Source organism: Prionailurus bengalensis, chromosome C1 (genome assembly GCF_016509475.1).
Source record: "Prionailurus bengalensis isolate Pbe53 chromosome C1, Fcat_Pben_1.1_paternal_pri, whole genome shotgun sequence".
Taxonomy (NCBI): Eukaryota; Metazoa; Chordata; class Mammalia; order Carnivora; family Felidae; genus Prionailurus; species Prionailurus bengalensis.
In genome coordinates this window covers 149,551,255-149,573,071 of record NC_057345.1, presented here as the reverse complement: position 1 = coordinate 149,573,071, position 21,817 = coordinate 149,551,255, and the positions used below count along the sequence as shown (strand labels likewise).

The window sequence follows — 21,817 nt, the reverse complement described above, 5'->3', positions numbered from 1 at the left end:
CATGGGGGTGTTGTGCCTTAGGGATGATACATGCTTACGTTAATTTATATTAGATGGTATATAAGCAGCTTGATAATAATATGTCTGGTGTCTGAGGAGCTCATAAATGAGAAATAAAATACTTAAACACACAAAGTACAATTTTTCAAGAGTGATAATTTTCTTTTAAAAATAAATGTCCCTGAAAAAAAAAGGAAATCTTGGTAAATACTGACTCCTTTATTTATTTTTTTAATGTTTATTTACTTTTGAGAGAGAGAGAGAGAGAGAGAGAGAGAGAGAGAGAGACACACAGTGTACCAGCAGGGCAGGGGCAGAGAGGAGACACAGCATCCAAAGCAGGATCCAAGCTCTGAACTGTCAGCACAGAGCCTGACATAGGGCTCAAACCTGCAGACTGTGAGATCATAACCTGAGCTGACATCAACCACTTAACCAACTGAGCCACCCAGGTGTCCAATAGTGGCTCCTTTAGATTAGTGTCTTCGTTATTGTTACTCACCAAGGGTAGGCGTTCAAGAAGTGGACATGATTGAAAAAGGGCAATTGGTGTGGGTAACTATTGTTACTATAAATTTGTGGATCCTTTGTTTTGTGAATGAATCTTGCACTGACAGTACCCTGGGTTGGGTATATCTACAATAAACCAGTATCATTTTTTCACTTTAAATATAATAACATTTTCCTTACCCTCTGCTGTCACACAAGTACATGCAACATACTTTAAACTAGGCTTTAAACCTGAACACTCTCCACTTTAGTTTTGATGGCTCTGTAAATTATATGTGGCTTCCCCACATATTTAGATTTAGATTAGCACTCAAGGAGTAACCAACCAAGAATAACTGAGTAATAGAAACACAGAAAACACAGAAAATAGTCATCAGTTTGAAATCTGTAAAGAATAATTCAGTATTTATTTAGTTGTTAACCGTCGTGAAAATTGAACAGTGAAAATTTATCTATGGGTACACGTTGAACTCATAATAACTAACTTACTGTAAATGCAAGGTGATTGTTTTTCCTTGTTTAACCCCCAAACGAAATTTGTTAAAATCACCAATTTAATCAAAATTATGAGGATCTAATCTGTCCTTGGTACCTTATGCACCCCCTCTGTGTTCCTTCTCTTTTCCATCACCTCCAACCTCATCCCCTTTCAAGAAATTTAAAATCCTATTCATTTAGCCACCCGTAAACACATTCTCAACCAGGAAATTTGGTATCAATCATTTACTCCTCCTGTGAATTTTATTTGTGGGCTCCCTCTTCAAGGTCATTTGTATCTTTTTTTTTTTTTTTCAACGTTTATTTTTGGGACAGAGAGAGACAGAGCATGAATGGGGGAGGGGCAGAGAGAGAGGGAGACACAGAATCGGAAACAGGCTCCAGGCTCTGAGCCATCAGCCCAGAGCCTGACGCGGGGCTCGAACTCACGGACCGCGAGATCGTGACCTGGCTGAAGTTGGACGCTTAACCGACTGCGCCACCCAGGCGCCCCCAAGGTCATTTGTATCTTAAATATGTCCATTTGAGAAATGAAAGAAGTTTGTGTTCTGTTAAAAGAATTTCATGCCAACAAGGAGACAGAGTAGGTATTTTTAAGAGAATCAAAATTTCCCTTCCATAGGATTATGACTCATAAAAAAAAAAAAATACAACACTGGGAAACTAATAGAGCCTTATCTACTAGGAACTTGGCTCTAGTGAGAGATCTCCCAAACCTGAGTGGGCTACACTACTATACCTTAAAGAAAAAAAAAGTTAAGCCTCAACTGTATACAATGAAGGTAATTTCTCTCCTCGATTCTTGTCACATCCTCACATTGTTCTTGCAAAGACTTTCTTTTATTTTTCTAGTTCTTCATTCAGCAACTCTTCAATTTCCTTCCCCCCACGTACAAATACTTTGATGTGTCTTTCCAATTAGCCTTTTACATATTTATTTAGCTATATGTGTATTTTTACAAATATACAGTGTGCAAAGCATAGTGTTTTTTTAACTTTATCAGTTGCATTATGCTATAAATTTGTTTTTCTTTTGAGTTACAAAAAGTAATGTGTACATCTAGTTCACTACTTTTGATTGTTGCAAGGTATTCCGTCACAGGCTCATACCATACTTGGTTTCAATTTTTCTATGAATGAAAATCTAATATTGCAGTGAATATTGTCATACATATCTTCTTTGGGCCTATGTGTGGAAGCCGGTTTCCAAGATGTTTCCAAATGATCTCCACTTTCTGGTATTCATGCTCTTGTATAATCCTTTCCCACATTGTATCAGGGTTAGCCTGGGTGACCAACATCATATGGCAGAGTGATGGCCTGTGCATTCCCAGACTAGGTCATAAAATACATTGCTGCTTCCACCTTGTTTTCTTGGATCACTTGCTCTGGGTAAGCCCAACTATTGTGTTATGAGGATACCCATCTGGAACAGCCGATAGCTAGCACCAGCTTGCAAGCCAAATGACTGCAGCATCTTAGAAGTGGCTCCTACAGCCCGAGTTAAACTTTCAAATGACTGGAGCCCCAGCCAACATCTGGACTACAGTTTCATTAAAGACCCTGAGCCAAAACTACCCAACCAAGCTACTTCTGAGTTGTTGCTTTTTTTAAATTAAAGGATAGTTTACATATTAGCGTCAATTGTACATCATAGTGATTTATTTTGTATATACTATGAATTGATCTCCATGAGAAATGTAGTTACTGTCTACCACCATATGAAGTTATTACAATATTATTGACTCTGTTCCTATGCTGTACATTATATCTCCATGACTTTATTTTATAACTGGAAGTTTGTACCTCTTGATTCCCCTGCCTATTGCAGCCCCCCTCAAACCCTTCCTCTTCTGGTAACGGTGTGTTTCCTGTATCTATGAGTCTGTTTTGCTTGTTTTGTTTCTCCACATGTAAGTGAAATCATATGGTATTTGTCTTTGTCTGACTTACTTCGCTTACCATAATACCTTCTAGGTTCATCTATATTGTCACAAATGGCAAGATTTCATTCCTTTTTTGTGGCTAATACTTCGTTGTGTGTGCGTGTGTGTGTGCGCGCGGGCACAACGTATCGTCTTTGTCCATTCATCTGTTGACAGACATTTAGGTTGCTTCTATATCTTGGCTGTTGTTACAGTGAACATAAGGGTGCATACATCTCTTCAAGTTGGTGTTTTTGTTTTCTTCAGATAAGTACCCAGAAATGGAATTGCTGGATCCTGTGGTATTGTTTTAATTTTTTGAGGAAACTCCATACTGTTTTCCATAGTGGCTGCACCAATTTATATTCCCAACAGTGTATAAGGGCTCCCTTTTCTCCACATCCTAGTCAATACTTGTTACTTTATGTCTTTTTGATAATAACCAATCTAATCAGTATGAAGTAATATCTCATTTTTGTTTTGATTTGCATTTCCCTGATTAGTATATTGAGCACTTTTTCACATGACTATTGGCCATCTGTATGTCTCCTTTGGAAAAATTTCTATTCAAATCCTCTGCTCATTTTTTATTTGGGTTGTTTTTTGATATTACATTGTGTGAATTCTTTATATATTTTGGATGTTAATCCCTTATTGGATGTATGTCTTGCAAATATCTCCTCCCATGCAGTAGGTTGCCTTTTCGTTTGTTAGTGGTTTCCTTCACTGTGCAAAAGCTTTTTAATTTGATGTAATCCCATTTGTTTATTTTTGCTTTTGTTGCCTGGAGAATGCTCCAAAAAATATTGCTAAGATTGATGTCAAACAGCTTACTGGCTTTGTTTTCTTCTAAGAGTTTTATGGTTTTAGGTCTCACATTTAAGTTGTTAATCCATTTTGTAAATTTTTTTGTATATGGCATAAGATAATGGTCCAATTTCATGATTTTTCATGTAATTGTCTAGTTTTTCCAGCACCAGGTATCAAAGAGACTGTCTTCTCCCCATTGCATATTCTTGCCTGCCTAGTCATAGATTAATTGATCATATATGCATAGGTTTTATTTCTGGGCTCTCTATTCCATTGATGTGTTTGTTTTCATGCCAGTAGTATACTGTTTTGATTACTATAGCTTTGTATTATAGTTTGAAATCAGTAAGTGTAATGCCCTCAGCTTTGTTATTCCTTCTCACGATTGCTTTGGCTATTTCGGGTCTTTGTGGTTCCATACAAATTTTAGGATTGTTTGTTCCTTTTTTGTGAAAAACGCCATTGGTATTTTGATGAGGATTGTACTGAATCTGTAGATTGCTTTGGATACTAAGGTCATTTTAAAAATATTCTTCCAGTCTATGAGCACAGAATATCTTTGCATTTATTTGTGTCTTTAATCAATGTTTATAGTTTTTGGTGTACAAGTCTTTCACCTTGGTTAAATTTATTCCTAGGTATTTTATTCTTTTTTATGTCATTATAAATGGGATTATTTTCTTAATTTTTGTTCAATAGCTTGTTATTAGTGTATAGAAATGGAACTGATTTCTACATGTTACTGAATTATTACAGAAACTATGAGATAATAAATACTGTTTTAAGTCACTCAGTTTTGAGTAATTTGTTACATAACAGTAGAAAACTAACTGCAATAAGAATTTCTCTAGGATCTATACAAGTTAGGTATGTGCACGCTTTCCACGTTTTTGCCATATTACTCTCCAGATGATTGCACCAGTTTACACACCTACCAGCAGTGAAAGAGGACTCTTCTTCCCCATCTTCCAACAAATGTTCAATTTTTGTATTATTTTTCACTAACAATTTATTATAGATATTGAATTTGAATATCATGTTTTGAAAAGTATCAAGCAATTTATCTAAATCATATTAGTAGCTTCAACTTCGTGTATGTTTGAAGTTTTTTGGTTTTTTTTTTATTAATGTAACTGTCATATCTAACCCTATCTGCTTTCTAGGGATGGTAAAAACTGCACCAAATTTTATTTCAACCAAATTTTATTTTCAAATTGATATTCAGGAGATGAAACATTTGCATTTGTTCTAGTTAGTTGGGACAGCTGATATTGCTAAAGAAAAAGCTCAGGTATATTGAACAGAAAATATTGAAAGTTCTTAGGTATTCCTGGGGCCTGTATATATTTATGAGTTAACTACAGCAAAACTAGTGCTTGGAGGTGTGGTGGGTAAGGAGTTGGCTACATGCAGGGTTACAGGAAAAGCTAATTTGGATCCTCTGGATCTTCAGTCGAAGAGAATTTTGCACCTTAGTGTTTAAATCAAGAGAGAGGCAGTAGCAAAATATGAGATCTATTTCTTTACCTTGATCATACACGTGAAAATCATTTGGGTTGTTCTCATTGGATGACTAAATAAAAGTGTTGTGGGGTACAAATTGTAGATAGTTCATTCTTGAACTTAAAAAAAATTCTAACTTTTTAACTAAAATAATTTTTGAGAGAGAGTGAGCAGGGGAGGGGCAGAGAGAGAGGGAGACAAAGGATCCAAAGTGGGCTCTGTGCTGACAGCAGAGAGCCAGATGCAGGGCTTAAACTCAGGAACCGTGAGGTCATGGCCTGAGTTGAAGTCGGAGGCTTAACTAACTGAGACACTTAGGTGCCCCAAAATTAAAAACATTTTTTAAAAATAAGTATCAAGCGGGGCGCCTGGGTGGCGCAGTCGGTTAAGCGTCCGACTTCAGCCAGGTCACGATCTCGCCGTCCGTGAGTTCGAGCCCCGCGTCAGGCTCTGGGCTGATGGCTCAGAGCCTGGAGCCTGTTTCCGATTCTGTGTCTCCCTCTCTCTCTGCCCCTCCCCCGTTCATGCTCTGTCTCTCTCTGTCCCAAAAATAAATAAACGTTGAAAAAAAATTTAAAAAAAATAAGTATCAAGCTGGATTTCTAAGGGTATTCTTTTTTTTAATTTTTTTTTAACGTTTATATATTTTTGAGACAGAGACAGAGCATGAATGGGGGAGGGTCAGGGAGAGGGAGACACAGAATCTGAAACAGGCTCCAGGCTCTGGGCTGTCAGCACAGAGCCTGACTCGGGACTCAAACTCACGGACCGCGAGATCATGACCTGAGCCGAAGTCGGCCACCCAACCAACTGAGCCACCCAGGCGCTCCCATTTCTAAGGGTATTCTTATGCTCCCAGAACAGATTCCTTACCATCCCCTTTAATTAAAAAAAAAAAAAAAAAAAAAAAAAAAAAAAAAAAAAAAATAGCCCTAATAATCATGGTAGTGGATATCAAAGAATATGGTGAATATTGAGGGGGAATTCAGTAGTGAATGATAGAGGACTAAGGCTTAGAGCCCTTTGGGAATAAATCTTGGGCTCTGAAGTGAAAGGAAAGCTCAATAAGTTCATTAGATTACCAAAGGTTAGTGAGACACATGATGTAGGTTTGTATGGGAGACAGTGTGATGCCTTGAGAAGCTATCTATATACGTATTCTAGTGATTCCTCCAATTGTCAAAACATGTTTACAATTTCTTTTTTAATATTGCTTTCAGCATTTGTGATACGCTTTTCTGAATATTTTCATTGTCGCAAAGCTAAAATTCTTTTGAATATAGAAGTGACTTTTTAAAAATAGATTCTATTCAGCCATTAAAAACTATCACGTAGATCTATATCAATATTGGTAAATGTAAAAGGTGATTATACTATAGAATGTATAGTAATTCTGTTAAAATATATTTAATGCACTTAGTGTGGGGAAAATTCTGAAGGGATGTATAAAAATGTTCACAGTGGTTTCTTCTCTGGTTGGTAGAATCTAAGAAGACTAACATCTCTGTCATCTTCCTTATCCATATATCATAATTATCTTTGCAACAAATGTGCATTATTTTCATTTTCACATTTAAAAAGACACAACCAAGTATGGTAGATTTAGGTGGTAAATACAATGTGAATATACTGAGTAATACCATTTCAGGATTAAAGATTGAGGCATAACATAATTGAGATGTGACTTTCACATCTATTCTCTTAAGTTAAATACATTTCTATTGTATAGATATTTTCCATGTGGAAGACACTTTAACTGTATTAATTTGCTGTTTCCTTATTTCCTTCCAGCATCCACGCTTGTAGATATTGGTTGGCCATGTGCTTCAGGGGAAAGTAGGCCCTTTTTCAGCCCCAGGAATGTAAATCTTAATTAGTACACCAAAGTGGGAAGTACACACCTCTTGAAAGTGCTTCACAAATGGGCAAGTGATACAATTCTGGGCAGTGACAGATGAGAGAAAGTCTACTAGGGGACTTCTGGAGAATTTTCCAGAGGAGTACTGTCCATAAGGGACATCGTGTCCATCACATTTTCTTCTTATGTAATAAAAAAACGAATCTGAAACCAAAAATGCGGTGTTTTTTTCAAAAATGCATTTTTAACATCTTGAATTCTCTTAAAGAGCGTTAATAAAAAGACATTAGAAAATAAAGAACTGAGAAAATGACACAGGAGAAATAAGAAAAGTTTTTAATTAAATTATGGTACTTAGAATTTAAAAATCCATAAACAAGAAAAATACTTCTTGTACTAAAGAAGAGGAAAGGGCAAAGTGAAACAACCCTAATACATTCCTGAGTAGTTACTGTGGAACTGGGTAATTTCCTAAGCTCATTTCTCAGCTGGTCCAAACTTCAAGCTAATTTAGGACCCATTCCTATGCCCACCTGTTCTAATCACTCCAGCTCCTATCATGTCTCCCTCCTTTGAGCTCTTGGCTACCCTCAACCATATATTTTTGTACTCACTGACTGAGTCTCACCCATTCCATTGCCATTGCAATTGTATTTCGAGAGCATGTATTGCTAACTATTTAATTGCAAAGTTAGTTTTTCTTTAAATATATCATTTTAAAAGTTCTTCTATGTTCCTTAGGTAGCATTATTACAAGGAACAACTAGAAAATAAAGATAAAATAGGATTATTGCTCACAGTTACATAATTAAGGAAAAATGCATAAAATTTGAATCTTTAAGATTCTAAGTTGAAATTCCAACTATTTTGAGACTCTGTCCTGTGAGAGAAAATAACCAGTCACTTATGTGATCAATGATCTCTACGAATTGTTACAATGTTTCTCTAGACTATTGGCAAGATACTTTAATATCTCACAAAAGTGCAAACTCATAGACTAGAGAACAGCTACAGCAAGGCATCCGTCTCTGAACTTGCCTTTCCCTGCAGCTAACCATATTGGCCTCAAGGTCTCTGTGCTGTACTATGTCATGTGTAGACAGGGGGTTGTTTTACATATTTTACTTACAGAATATTATAACCAATTTGCTCATCAAATTAGTGAAGATTAAATATTACTCAAGTCTGTCAAGAGTGTGGAGAAACAGACACAACCACATGTTGCCTAAAGTGCAAACCATACAGCCCCCCCTGAAAAGCAATATGGCAGTATCTATTAGGAATTTTTACACCCTTATGCCCAGGAATTCTATTTCTATTTAACAATTTCCTTAGTAAATGTTCATGAATGTGAATAAAGATTTATGCTCAAAGCCATCTAATCCAGTACTGTTTATAATCACAAAAATACTGAAACAGGGAAAATGTTAAATAAATTGTTGCTGGAAATGTGAACTATTATACAGAATAATAAGCTACTGGAGAAATTTTAGGCATGGAAAATACTCAGGATATAAGTTTAAGTTTAAAAAGGAAGTTTGGGGGCGCCTGGGTGGCGCAGTCGGTTAAGCGTCCGACTTCGGCCGGGTCGCGATCTCGCGGTCCGTGGGTTCGAGCCCCGCGTCGGGCTCTGGGCTGATGGCTCGGAGCCTGGAGCCTGTTTCCGATTCTGTGTCTCCTTCTCTCTCTGCCCCTCCCCCGTTCATGCTCTGTCTCTCTCTGTCCCCCAAAAAATAAATAAACGTTGAAAAAAAAATTTTAAAAAAAAAAAAAAGGAAGTTTGGGGCGCCTGGGTGGCGCAGTCGGTTAAGCGTCCGACTTCAGCCAGGTCACGATCTCGCGGTCCGTGAGTTCGAGCCCCGCGTTGGGCTCTGGGCTGATGGCTCAGAGCCTGGAGCCTGTTTCCGATTCTGTGTCTCCCTCTCTCTCTGCCCCTCCCCCGTTCATGCTCTGTCTCTCTCTGTCCCAAAAATAAATAAACGTTGAAAAAAAAATTTTTAAAAAGGAAGTTTGCAGGACTTTGTAAAATTATTGATATTTATATGAATGAAAGACTGAAAGGAAATATTATCTCTGGGCTTTTTCTTTTTCTTTTTTTTTTTTTGAAGTGTAGTTGACACACAACATATTAGTTTCAGGGGTACAACACAGTGATTCAACGTTTATATACATCATGAAGTGATCACCATAAATCTAGCTACCATCTATCACCATACAAAGCTGTCACATTTTTACCTATATTCCCGATGCTATACATTGTATCCCTGTGTCTTATTTTATAACTAGAAGTTGTATCTTTTAATCCCCTTCCTCTATTTTGCCCATCTCCCACCTTCCCCCACTCTCTGGCAACCACCAGCTTGTTTTCTGTACCTGTGATTTGGTTTCTCTTTTGTTTTTTGGATTGCACATATAAGTGAAATCATGTGGTATATGTCTTTCCCTCTCTGACTTCTTTCACTTAGCAGAATACGCTTTGAGTGGGTAATCTTTGAGTGATGCAATTATTAGCTATTTTTCTTATTTATATTTCCTTTATTTCCTACAAAGAGTTCTATTATTCATACAGTCACAAAGTTGTTTTTAGAAACATACTATTTTGGCAATACTTTGCATGTAATTAGGTGTCCAAAATCTCAGTCATGATGCACCCCTTAATTAAAAAATCATAGGAGCATCTCAAAATCATGAATTTTGATTGTCCCTTTTCTGTTTGTCTTTCACATTACAAATAATTTCCAGTGATCTGAATTTCATCTTTAAAATGAGCATTTTAGGGGGGACTGGGTGGCTCAGTTGGTTAAGCGTCCGACTTCGTTCAGGTCATGATCTCACGGTCCGCGAGTTCGAGCCCTGCATCGGGCTCTGTGCTGGCAGCTCAGAGCCTGGAGCCTGTTTCAGATTCTGTGTCTCCCTCTTTCTCTGACCTTCCCCTATTCATACTCTCGCTCTCTCTGTCTCAAAAATAAGTAAACGTTAAAAAAATTTAAAGAAAAATAAAATGAGCATTTTAGGTGCTAGGTCAAATAGATGACTTTGGTTTCCTCATTTTCTTTTTATAATGTTCCCTCATTAAACTCTAAAGTTGCATGGATTAAAAATAAAAGCTATCTCCTGATGGCTGATTTTATAAAACAATTCTTAAAGTAGACTGTATTATAGAATACCTCCCTCACATAACTGCAAACTGGATATGCTTTTATTTTTATTTTTTAATTTCATTTTTTAAAATTTACATCCAAATTATTAGCATATAGTGCAACAATGATTTCAGGAGTAGATTCCTTAGTGCCCCTTACACATTTAGCCCATCCCTCCACCCCACAACCCCTCCAGTAACCCTCAATTTGTTCTCCATATTTAAGAATCTCTTCTGTTTTGTCCTTCTCCCTGTTTTTATATTATTTTTGTTTCCCTTCCCTTATGTTTATCTGTTTTGTCTCTTAAAGTCCTCATATGAGTGAAGTCATATGATTTGTCTTTCTCTAATTTCACTTAGCATAATACCCTCTAGTTCCATCCACGTAGTTGCAAATGGCAAGATTTCATTCTTTTTGATTGCCGAGTAATACTCCATTGTATATATATAGCACATCTTTATCCATTTATCCATCGATGGACATTTGGGCTCTTTCCATACATTGGCTATTGTTGATAGTGCTGCTATAAACATGGGTGGATAAATGCCTAGTAGTGCAACTGCTGGGTCATAGGGTAGTTCTATTTTTAGTTTTTTGAGGAACCTCCATACTGTTCTCCAGAGTGGCTGCACCAGCTTGCATTCCCATGGATATGCTTTTAATTTAAAAACAAAACAAAAAAGTCTGATCAACAGAAAACAAAAGACTTCTCTTAAAAGCTTTGTTTTGTAGTATTACTTCAATGATTTACCAGAAGAGAAGCTTCAGTTAGGTTCTAACAGCCTCATAACTCTATTCAATATGTAACTAATCTTCCTTTTAAGGAGGATAGTCTCTGTATTATAGCAATAGCAATAGCCAGTGTAAGCTGATATAGGACTGGATAAGTACCATTGCAAAAGGCAGCATGTATTCTGAAACAGGAAGGTGTCCTGTATATGCTGCTTAGTTTGAAACTGATCTAAGTTCTAGGATTGTAGTGGTTTATTTACAATGTGCCCACAGTGTCACTGGCATGAAATTATGTGTTTTGATTGATGTTACTACAATTAAGTTATATAGCAAAATTATATTTATGTGACTAAACTATATTGACTTTTTTTCTTAAAGGTTGCTAATTTGCCAATATATACTTACTAATAACTAGCAAAATCATTAGCAGCTTTCAAAGTTTCAACAGTTCACTATATTCCTTAAATATTAGTTTTAAAATTTTTACAAAGAAAATTTAAAAATAAAAGTTGTCTGTATCTTTGATTTTGCACCTGGGAGCCCTATAATGTCACGTACTTATCCTGTACTTGCACTTGGTTAACAAGCGTTAGCATGCTTAGGAACGTTTTTCTGCACAACCTTTTTTTTTTTTTTTTAATTTTTTTTTCAACGTTTATTTATTTTTGGGACAGAGAGAGACAGAGCATGAACGGGGGAGGGGCAGAGAGAGAGGGAGACACAGAATCGGAAACAGGCTCCAGGCTCCGAGCCATCAGCCCAGAGCCCGACGCGGGGCTTGAACTCACGGACCGCAAGATCGTGACCTGGCTGAAGTCGGATGCTTAACCGACTGCGCCACCCAGGCGCCCCTGCACAACCTTTTAATCTCAAAAGTGATTGGCAGGACGACTTTGTAGTCAATTACACGCGAAACCACGGTTCATTCGTGGGCCCAGGAGACACACTCAAAAAGGTCGGAGGAATGAACATCGGCTTCAAGGTGATACCAGGATATCCACAGGGGCCTGTCCAGTGAACAACAGGAACAGCAGGAATCGCAGGAACCGCAGGCTGCCCTGAAGAGATGTAGGAAACCTGAGCACGAAGACAATGACAGAAAACACCAAGTCATGGACCGCTGAGAGGCGAGCTAGCCTAAACAGAAAAGAGAATCACGGAGGTCAGAGGAGAACAGACAATACACACGAGAAATGAGAAAGGAAGAAGCTTCAAAAACCCTGAACTGCAATAACCAGACAGTTGATACAATCCCACCTTTAAAACCATATTTCAGGCGCTCGTTAGGCCTTGGGACTTCAGTTTCCTCAACTAGGAAAAAAACAAACAAACCTGTAAATAAAGGATCTTCCCCAAACTAAACTCATCTGGAACTGGCGCCAGAAGTGAGGGACATCCGCAGCGAAGGGAGGGAATGCACGCATGCGCCGCGGCGAGGGGCGGGCCCGGGGGCGGGGCCCGTTTCCATTCTCTTTGGATTTCCGCGTTTGCCAGCCCCGCCCGCCTCACCTGCGTGTCACGTGGTCCGCGCCGCTCCGAGGGCACCTGAGGGCGGATTCCGCAGGCCCTGGGTCTTCCAGGTGGAAGTGGCCGCATCCGTGGACAGGTTTAGCAGCGACAGAGGCAGGTGGGGGAGCATGGTTGGGGTCAGCCGGCGAAGCCTCCCTACTCGGGGTGTCTGAACCTCTGGTCCTCGGAATCTGGTTCCTAGCGCGCGATAGGGGCCAGCCAGCACCTGGACCGGAGCAGGGCGCCGCCGTGCGACCCGGGCCGGGAGCCGGGCGGGGACTGCGGGCGTTGCGTGGAAGCCGCAGCTGGGCCATGTCAAAAGCCGCCTTGCGCCCCGGAAGGCCTGACTCCCCGCCGGCCAGCCGGCAGCCCTCCTTCCTGGGTGGCTCAGTCCGCTAAGGCCTGGCAGGCTCTCAGATTAGGGCACACTCTTGGTCCCTACGTGCAGGGGGAGTAAGTCGCGGGCTTTATTTGGGGAGACTTGGGGCATATCCCCGGTTTGCTTTGGATTAGATAGGGATGCGTGTGTTGACACTGGCGAGTTCACCGGCCGGCCCGGGGATGGAACCTCTGGAGTGACAGCTGAGCCCTGAGTGGAGACGCCCACACCCGGAGGCAGGAAGCGGTAGGCTTGAGAGAGCTCTTCCAAACAGGCTGTTCTTTCAAGTGGTAATGTCGCTGTTTGGTCTGGAACTGCAAAGGGAGCTGAGTGCCACAAGGGTGTGGAAGCCAAAGTTTATTTGCAAGATTACCTATGTGTACCTGCACAGTTGGGATTTGGGAGTTCTCCCAGAAATCACCGCATGATCTTGCTTGTTTTCAGTGCGCTAGTACAGGCGACAATCTATCAGGACATAATGTGGTTTGCTTTTTGTTGTTGTTGTTGTTGTTTTTTTAAGACTTTATTGAAGTTTATGTTTGGAAAAATGCTGAAGTTTGGGCTATGATAAATATTGGTAAAGCTATGCTCCATATGTTTGTAAAGAATTCTGTAAGTAACATTTTAACAAGGGATCATGAATTACAATCTAAGAGTATTTCAGCGCCGATTGTTTCATTTTGCATTATTTTTTCCCCTGCTGGATTTTTTTTTTTTTTTACTATTGGTAGATTTATTTTAAAATTTCTAATAACTTTATATTGTGTTCATATATGATACTTAAAGGTAAAACTCAAGTGGATTTGGGAAAAAAATATGCAATAAGTATTTATTTGAGCATGTTAGGTGCCTGACACTGTTTTGTGTGCTATGGATATAGAAATGAGCAAGATGGACAAGATCTCTACTCCCTTGGAATTTACATTGAGAAATAAGATCCCAAAAGCAAAGGGAAGAGAATTTCAACATGGAAAAACAACTTTATGGAGAGCTAGGACCAAATCCATTTGATCAGGGAGACTGGAAGGAAATGAGGGAAAGGAGGAGTGGCAGGACTTGAGATCTGAGAAGCAGGCAAGAGCCAGATGATATAACATTTTGTAAGCAGTGACAAAGGGCTCGGATTTCATTCTAAATTTGTAAATTTGTTCTTAAGCACAGTCTGGCTAAGTCCTTATTGCCACTCTTTCTCTTTGGTTTCGTTCTCTTGGTTTCCTTGACTTATTAAATTGTTTCTTCACCTCAAGTGTTCGATATCATTTTATTCTTTATTAAGCAAGATGGTGGACCACGAGAGCTTTCAACACTGCCAGTGAAATTTTGAATGAAACCGTTTGTTAGTTTTTATGAGTGAACCGTGCAGTTAAATGCATCTTAAAGGTAGAGCTTTAGCCTTGCCTCCATCCTCTGCAAGGAGCAGCCGAAACAGTTTCTTAAGAATGGAAAATCTTTTTGAGTTGAGAGTCGCCAATCTGGAATGAGGCATCTTTGAGAAGTAATTAGTTAAGGGAAAGGCTTCAGAGGTGAAATACATACTCAAGGTTTTGGATGTTCAGTATCAAATCAGTTTGAAGTTACACAACAAGGTTCTTTTTCAAGAGTTATGGAACTTTATTGGTGTGCCGGTTGTGACTGTGATCATCATTAGAGTTTATAGTCTTATTGGCATTTTCTCTCCCAATTATTTTTATCTCAAGTATAATAGTTTGTCCTGTAAAAATATGAATGTAGGAGCCATCTCTGAGAAAACTCTTGAATTCATTTTGACTCTTTTATGTGGACTTGAGTTGTATTTATTTGATTCCGACGATGAAGTAATCTTTATTTAAAAATTGCAGGACATTTTACTTCAAATAAGAAGCATGGTGAAACTAATCCACACATTAGCTGATCATGGTGATGATGTCAACTGCTGTGCATTCTCCTCTTCCCTCTTGGCCACTTGCTCTTTGGACAAAACAATTCGCTTGTACTCCCTCAGTGACTTTATTGAACTGCCCCACTCACCATTGAAGCTTCACACCTATGCTGTCCACTGCTGCTGTTTCTCCCCTTCAGGACATATTTTGGCTTCCTGTTCAACAGATGGTACCACTGTCCTATGGAATACTCAAAATGGAGAGCCTTTGGCAGTGATGGAACAGCCCAGTGGTAGCCCCGTGAGGGTTTGCCAGTTTTCCCCAGACTCCACTTGTTTGGTGTCAGGCGCAGCTGATGGAACGGTTGTTTTGTGGAATGCTCAGTCGTACAAGTTATATAGGTATGAACGTTTAAATCGTTTCTGCTTTAATATTTAAATTAAAATATTACAACGCTCAGTCGTACAAGTTGTATAGGTATGAATATTTAAATCCTATTAACAAGTCTACCAAAAAAATAAAAATAGAAGGCAGAATATTTTGATGACTTGAAGAAGCAGATAATTTTCAGACACCACAAGGAATAACATTTTGACTTGATTTCTGAAGGACATAAAAACAGATGTGTAAGAGGTTCTTATAGTAGATCTGCTTGGCTCTGAGAGTTTTATATTTCCAATCTTTCTCTTGTAAAATAAGGATTAATCTGTTAGACTTTTATGGATTTTGACTTTAAGAGCTAGACGAAGAAAATGGTCTTTTGAATAAGGTTCAGTAATTTTAGGCTTTATTTTTGTCACTCATGACCCAGGTGTTCTCAATAATAGACTAATGGTAGGTAAGTCTCACCTAAAGAGACACAGCTATTTTCCTGACTAGGATTCTTGCTGGGTGAATAATCAACCCCAATCCCAGATAAAAGAACCTTGTGATTAGTGTAGTGTTGTGTTACATTTAAAAAAAACAAGCAAACGAAAAACAACTGAAAACTCCTTTTAGATAAAAATACATCAATTATGTTACACTGGTAATGTTCTGTTGCAACTTGCCAACATGAAAGCTATGTATTTTTATGTACATTGTGGTGAAATACATATAACAAAAAGTTTACCCTTTGAGTATGTTTTTCTTTCTTTTTTAAAAAACATTTATTTTGAGAGAGAGAGGGAGAGAGCTTGCATGCACTAGCTGGGGAGGAGCAGAGAGAGAGACAGACAGACAGAATGCCAAGCAGACTCCATGCTGTCAGCACAGAGCCAAAATCAAGTCACACAGACGTTTACCCGACTGAGCCACCCATAATCTTTTCAATATTACCAAGTAAAATAGCCCAGTATACTTTCTCCTCCCTGCCCCCCAGCATCATTCAAAGCACATGCCAGCTGGTAAACAACTGTTGCTCATTAGATTTAGGTCTTTTGATTGAAGAAGGTCATGTGTTTTAAACGGTGTTAATGAATAGCTTAAAGAGAATGCGCAGGAGGAATGACATCTTTTTTATTTTTTATTTATTTATTTTTTCAATATATGAAATTTATTGTAAAATTGGTTTCCATACAGACATCTTTTTTACATGCGTGAAATATAGAGGTCAACTAAGGAATTTTGCTTTTCACTTATCAGATGATGGCTTCTGGCCCTCTGGCATTACGACCCTAATGTATGTTGTAAAATGATACACTGCAGATTTAAGTGCTGGATGGGACACTGCGCTAATTGTTGGGCTTTTACCAGTTTTTTTTTTCCTAATTGAGAAAATAATTAATATTGTCAGCACAGTGCTTCTTTTTCTTCCCAAGATAATTTTCTTTTCATAAAGAATTCATACTTGAAAATAAAAGATTTCACTGTTGCTTCTTTTAATACTAAAGTTGAAAGTACTTTTGACCCTAACAACATGTTTTTCAGTAAGAATAGGTTTTTAAGAAATATGTGGCCATGGTTGATAGTGGTGGTTGTCAGAGCTTTTTTTAAGTTTTGTAGATTTTAACCTGTTCATACAGACCTGCCATTTGGAAAAATACAAAGATACATGGACTTTGGTTTAGATCTATATAGCTTAGGCTTGAATTTGTTAGTTAAGATAATATTTAGAGCCTCTTTTTTTTAAGTGTATGATTATTTATATAGACATCTGCCCTTTCTAGTTCTCAGATAGCCATTTTTCCTGTTTTTACTATATCAAGCTGTTGTTAGAAATTGTAATATAAGGTAAAAGATACTCTGAAATGAAAACCTCCCCCTTCTTCTTCTTTTTATTTATTTATTTTTTTTTGCTTTTATTTCAGGTGTGGTAGTGTTAAGGATGGCTCCTTGGTGGCCTGTGCATTTTCTCCTGATGGAAACCTCTTTGTCACTGGCTCCTCGTGTGGAGATTTAACAGTGTGGGATGATAAAATGAGGTGTTTGCATAGTGAAAAAGCACATGATCTTGGAATTACCTGCTGTGATTTTTCTTCACAGCCAGTTTCTGGTTAGTTATTTTACTCTTTTAAGCACTAGTGGTTCCTATTTGTAATTCGTATATGACTTCTGGTTCTTTATTCATTTTCATTTCACCTTTAGTAAAATGAGAAGCCCCTTTAATTCATTCCTTTTAAGGAAATCATTCTCCTTTCTCTTGATCAAAATGAAATCACAAAGAACATGATAGGGGAAAATCAGGTTCTTGAATATATGTTGGGGATGACTCAGCTTTGTACAGTACATCTGGATTCCTTGGATATGGTAATTTAGAGGACTTGACCCTATTTTAAAATACAGTACGTTAATATTCAAAAAGAAATGTGAAGTTAAAAAAAAATTGGAAACAGAAGCTAAATTTTCAAAAGTTTACTAATTTAATCTTTGAAGCAAAAGCTAAATTTATGACATGTTTAACAACACAATTAGCTTTTAGAAGAAGTACAGACTCCTGAATATAGACTCTTGGTTTTAAATAGATAGCAGTGAGTTGGGAAGCTTTCTTCTTCTGTTTCATCCCCTGTGTTGGGATGGGAGTTCTGCCTTTGTTGCTTCCAGTCTTGTTACACCACCAGTGCTGTCCTATTAGCAGTATAATGGGAGCTACGTTTGTAAATTTAAAAATTTTTAGTAGTAGGTGACATTAATTTTAATGATATATTTTAATTGTACTCAACATATATTAAATATTTCAGTAATCGATAGTAACAAGATATTTTACTACTTTTTGGTGCTAGGTTTTTGAAATCTGGTGTGTGTATTATGTCACATTTCAATTTATACTAGCCACATTTTAGGCATTCAGGAGCCACATGTGGCTAGTGACTACCTTTATTGCACAGCCCAGGGCCAGAAGGTGGGCAGGATCATTTTGGCACTTCCCTATTTCAAACCTATCAGTGAATGGTTAAAATAAGTTTAAGGTAAGAGAAAATGCCAAATCCAAAACATAAAGCCTGACACACTCTGTTTCCCTGCCTCTTAAAGCACACTTGGTCTCATGCATTCTCTTGCCACACTGGCCTCCTTTCATTCCTTGAATGTTTGTAAGATTTTTCCAAGGGTTTTACATGTGAACCCTTCACCTGGTTACTCTTAGATATCCTTTAGATTTCAGGTAAAAATCACTTCAGATGAACCTCCCCTGTGCTTACCCATTTAATTGTATCTTAATACATATCCGAGCCCAAACTTCCTTTGATGAAGCTACATGTGTGATGATGTTGGGTGGAACTTATGTAAAATTGAGTTGATTTCAATATTTACATTACCAACAGGTATTTAGGAGCTTATCTAGTGTGTATCTAATTATACACTGAAATTATCTCACTAAACATTACAAACTAATGGATTTTTTTATGACACCAGATTTACTGATTACTTTCCCTAATTTGTATAATTTCCACCAAATAAAATAGACCGAGTTAATGTTATTTTGGATTCATATAATTCCAGCATTTGTCTTGATTAAATCAAATGCGGGGAAAAATCTCATTATTATTTCATGTGAATTATAGACTAAGCTTTTAAGAAATGGGTATGTTCTTGGGGTGCCTGGGTGGCTCAGTCAGTTAGGTATCGACTTCAGCTCCGGTCATGATCTCAGCGTTCGTGAGTTCGAGCCCCGTGTCGGGTTCTGTGCTGACCGCTCAGAGCCTGGAGCCTGCTTTGGATTCTGTGCCTCCCCTACTCACACTCTGTCTCCCTCCATCTCTCAAAAATGAATAAATGTTAAAAAAAAAAAAAAATTAAAAAAAAAAAAAGAAATGGGTATGTTCTTTAAAAAAAAAAGTTAAGTTGGAAATAATTAAACATTTAACACTCATAACTTTTCTTCCTAATTTTTCCCATGAGTGCTAGCCTCATAAACTCTAAAATTGGGCTGGAAAATTCTCTAGGCTTAGTGGCTCAATATTGGCCCATGGAACCTTGAGTTACCTTAATGGAAGGTAAATAAAAAAAGGTATTTTGTTGAAGCAACTTCAGGGGTTAGAGTCCTAATCTTCTGAAGTACCATGTTGAAAATAAATTCTTATACCATAGAATGAAATGTTGGTTAAAGTTAATATCTCTTGTGAATATGGTTTAAATGAATAGAATTAACATGTCGATATAGGAAGTTGAAAATTTTTTGGTTTAAATGTTTTATCAATTCTTGTGTATTTATTTTTAACAAATTTTACGTTTTTAGATGGAGAGCAAGGTCTTCAGTATTTTCGATTGGCATCATGTGGTCAGGATTGCCAGATCAAAATTTGGGTTGTTTCTTTTACCCATATCTTAGGTATGTATTAATTAGTAGTTCTCTAAAATTATTTGTAGTCAAGATAGAATTTCTATATGAATGATTCTTTTTACTTAAGGAATTCTGGATATCTAGAAGTGATTATAAAAATATGCTTTAATAAATTTTAATCAGAGAAATTACATATACCTGATTTAAAAATTGGATGCTCATCACTGATTATGACCTCAACACCATCACCACACCCATTTCTGCTGACCAGAGGTAACCACTTTGCACTTTATCTGTTTGCAATTCTTGGTGGTTTTCACAGTTTCTGTAAATATTGTTATACCAGTATATTTTAAATGTATTCACTGTAGGGATTGTTATTTGATAGTGTGTGGGAGGTCGTTCCTCCCTGTATTGCACTATTCCTTCAGGTGACCCTTCAGTCAAGAAACTTACATTATTCAGTTTTGAAAAAGTGTTCCTTTAAGTTATTTCTTTAATAATTTCTTCCCCATGTCCTCTCTTTTAATAACTCTCATCAATAGAACGTTGGACCTCCTAATTTCATTCCCTATGGAATTTTTTATTCCATCATATTTTCAATTTCTATTAGCTCATATTATTTTCTGTTTCTTTCTGTTACTGTTTTTATTTTATGAATGCAAGATCATCTTAAAACTCTCAGGGTATTAATTAGAGGCTTTTTGTTTTGTTGTTCCCTTCGGTTTCCTGATTATCTTTGTTTGCTCTTGGGCCTTTTGTTTGTTTGTTTACTCTGATCTTTCTCTTTCATATGGTTACCTTCTTCAAATGTCTGGTGATCCTTGTTTTCCATTTACATTTAATAACTAGGCAAAAATAAGGTATTTAGAGGGTCTATGCACACAGTGGTTTGTTTTTGCTGGCTTCCCTTTCAATTAAAGGGGTGGGTTGTTGGCCCTTACTGAGGAGGATTTAGGGGCTTAGGGAATTGCCCTGGAGCTGCCAGGGAGCTCCCCGGAAAGCTATTATTTTCCCTAGAAATATTTTGCTCAGAAAGCAGTATCAGGCTTTCGTTCAGTATGCTATGGGTGGGACCAGGGAGGAATTAAAGGTAGACACTGTTTCATAAACAGGCTTTTCACTAACTTTTTTGTTTTCAGGTCGATGTCTGTGTCATTCTGACTTTCCTTTTCATTAGCTTTTGATAGTCCTAAGTCTTTTGGGGTATTCTTAGACATAGCCCCTCCTTTTGCACTCTGGGCTGTTACTTTTTCCTCCTCATTAGTTAATTTGCTTTCTGACTTTCCAGAATTGGTTTGAATTTTGGATTGTTGATACCTCTCTTTCTATTCTCTTCATTGATGTGATTTTATATCTTTATTAATTCTTCCACTATCATTTCAATGAGGACTCTGAAATTATATGGTCATTTGGCCATCTTGCTTCAGATGCCTAAAAATATTCTTATTTGATTATTTGTTACCTAATAAGCTTCAGTTAAATTACAAACTGCAAATATTTTTTTTTCCTACTTGTTGAAACTTTTACCTGCTCTAATGACTTTTTGTTTAATTAAATGCTTGTTATCATAAGAGCCATTAACACTTCAAAAAAGTTTTCATTGGGTCTGAGAAAATTAATAGATTTCACTTATTTCCTTATCTCCTCAGGTCAACTTCCTAATAATTTTTATAGCTTGTCACTAAAATGTATTGAATTCCCTGGGTTTACCTTTAAAATAGTGCTATTTCTTTTCAGTAATTATAGAAGGTATGAAAAGGATTTTAGTGTTCCCATACTTTGTAGGAGTATTATATATTAGAATTATAAGATGGATAAATTACCATTGATTATTTTTATTTGTGGAATGAGAAAATATTTTTTTAATATCATATTTTGAAAACTGATCTTTGTTTAGGCATTTGAGCAATTTGATTCCTTTTTAGGCATTTGGACAATTGTGTATGTGTATGTGTACATATGTATGTGTGTATGTATTTTTATTTTTTTAACATATATATACTTTATAAGTAGGCTCCATGCCCAGCATGGGGCTCAAACTCATGACCCCAAGATCAAGAGTTACATTCTCCACTGACTGAGCCAGCCAGCAACCCCAATATGTATATTTTTTATATTTTTAAAAATTAGATGCCAAGATTGTCTTATACTGTATTTTAAAATTTTATATTAGTTTAAAATTTCATATTTTTATGTATTTTATAGAGTTTAACATTAAAAATTTTTAAAGCATTTGATCATTACAATCCTCTGCACCTTTGCTGAGTGCACCATTTACTTTATCCATTACTGAACTTCTGAAACCACTTAATCACACTGCATTCCAGTACCTGAGTTGCAGGGGGAGTTTTTTTCATTTTTGTATTGTTTAGGCACTTAAAGATTTAAGTTT

At 37.3% G+C, this 21,817-nt stretch overlaps 2 protein-coding genes and 2 long non-coding RNA genes across 34 annotated transcripts in view; 3 read left to right on the top strand and 1 right to left on the bottom strand.

Annotated features, from left to right (window-relative positions):
* Positions 1–7,251, top strand: part of BAZ2B (bromodomain adjacent to zinc finger domain 2B) — a 326,925-nt gene extending 319,674 nt beyond the window's left edge. For 12 of the 28 annotated variants that reach the window (XM_043576824.1, XM_043576815.1, XM_043576830.1 and 9 more), the window contains one exon: positions 7,038–7,248. In XM_043576824.1, the coding sequence (XP_043432759.1) occupies positions 7,038–7,052 (15 nt within the window). In that variant the 3' untranslated portion in view covers positions 7,053–7,248. Of the gene's footprint in view, positions 1–7,037 lie in introns of all 28 variants that reach the window. The other 16 variants (XM_043576832.1, XM_043576827.1, XM_043576822.1 and 13 more) reach the window with 5 other exon arrangements.
* LOC122481369 lies at positions 378–1,753 on the top strand. The gene is made up of 2 exons (XR_006296835.1): positions 378–1,275; positions 1,506–1,753. It is a non-coding gene; the product is annotated as an uncharacterized LOC122481369 (long non-coding RNA).
* Positions 7,252–10,869: 3,618 nt separating the features above from the next.
* On the bottom strand, positions 10,870–12,390 carry LOC122481368. Of its 2 annotated transcripts, none has more exons than XR_006296834.1 (3): positions 12,309–12,390; positions 11,837–12,053; positions 10,870–11,597 (listed from the first exon to the last, which is right to left on the bottom strand). It is a non-coding gene; the product is annotated as an uncharacterized LOC122481368 (long non-coding RNA). The 2 variants fall into 2 exon arrangements; XR_006296833.1 differs by having other exon boundaries at positions 12,234–12,384.
* Positions 12,391–12,499: 109 nt separating this feature from the next.
* WDSUB1 (WD repeat, sterile alpha motif and U-box domain containing 1) overlaps positions 12,500–21,817 on the top strand; it is a 51,530-nt gene continuing 42,212 nt past the window's right edge. Inside the window, exons 1-4 of one of the 3 annotated variants that reach the window (XM_043576851.1) lie at positions 12,500–12,603; positions 14,950–15,124; positions 17,012–17,196; positions 19,378–19,470. In XM_043576851.1, coding sequence (XP_043432786.1) covers positions 15,000–15,124; positions 17,012–17,196; positions 19,378–19,470 — 403 coding nt within the window. In that variant the 5' untranslated portion in view covers positions 12,500–12,603; positions 14,950–14,999. Of the gene's footprint in view, positions 12,604–14,703; positions 15,125–17,011; positions 17,197–19,377; positions 19,471–21,817 lie in introns of those variants that run through there. The other 2 variants (XM_043576850.1, XM_043576852.1) reach the window with 2 other exon arrangements.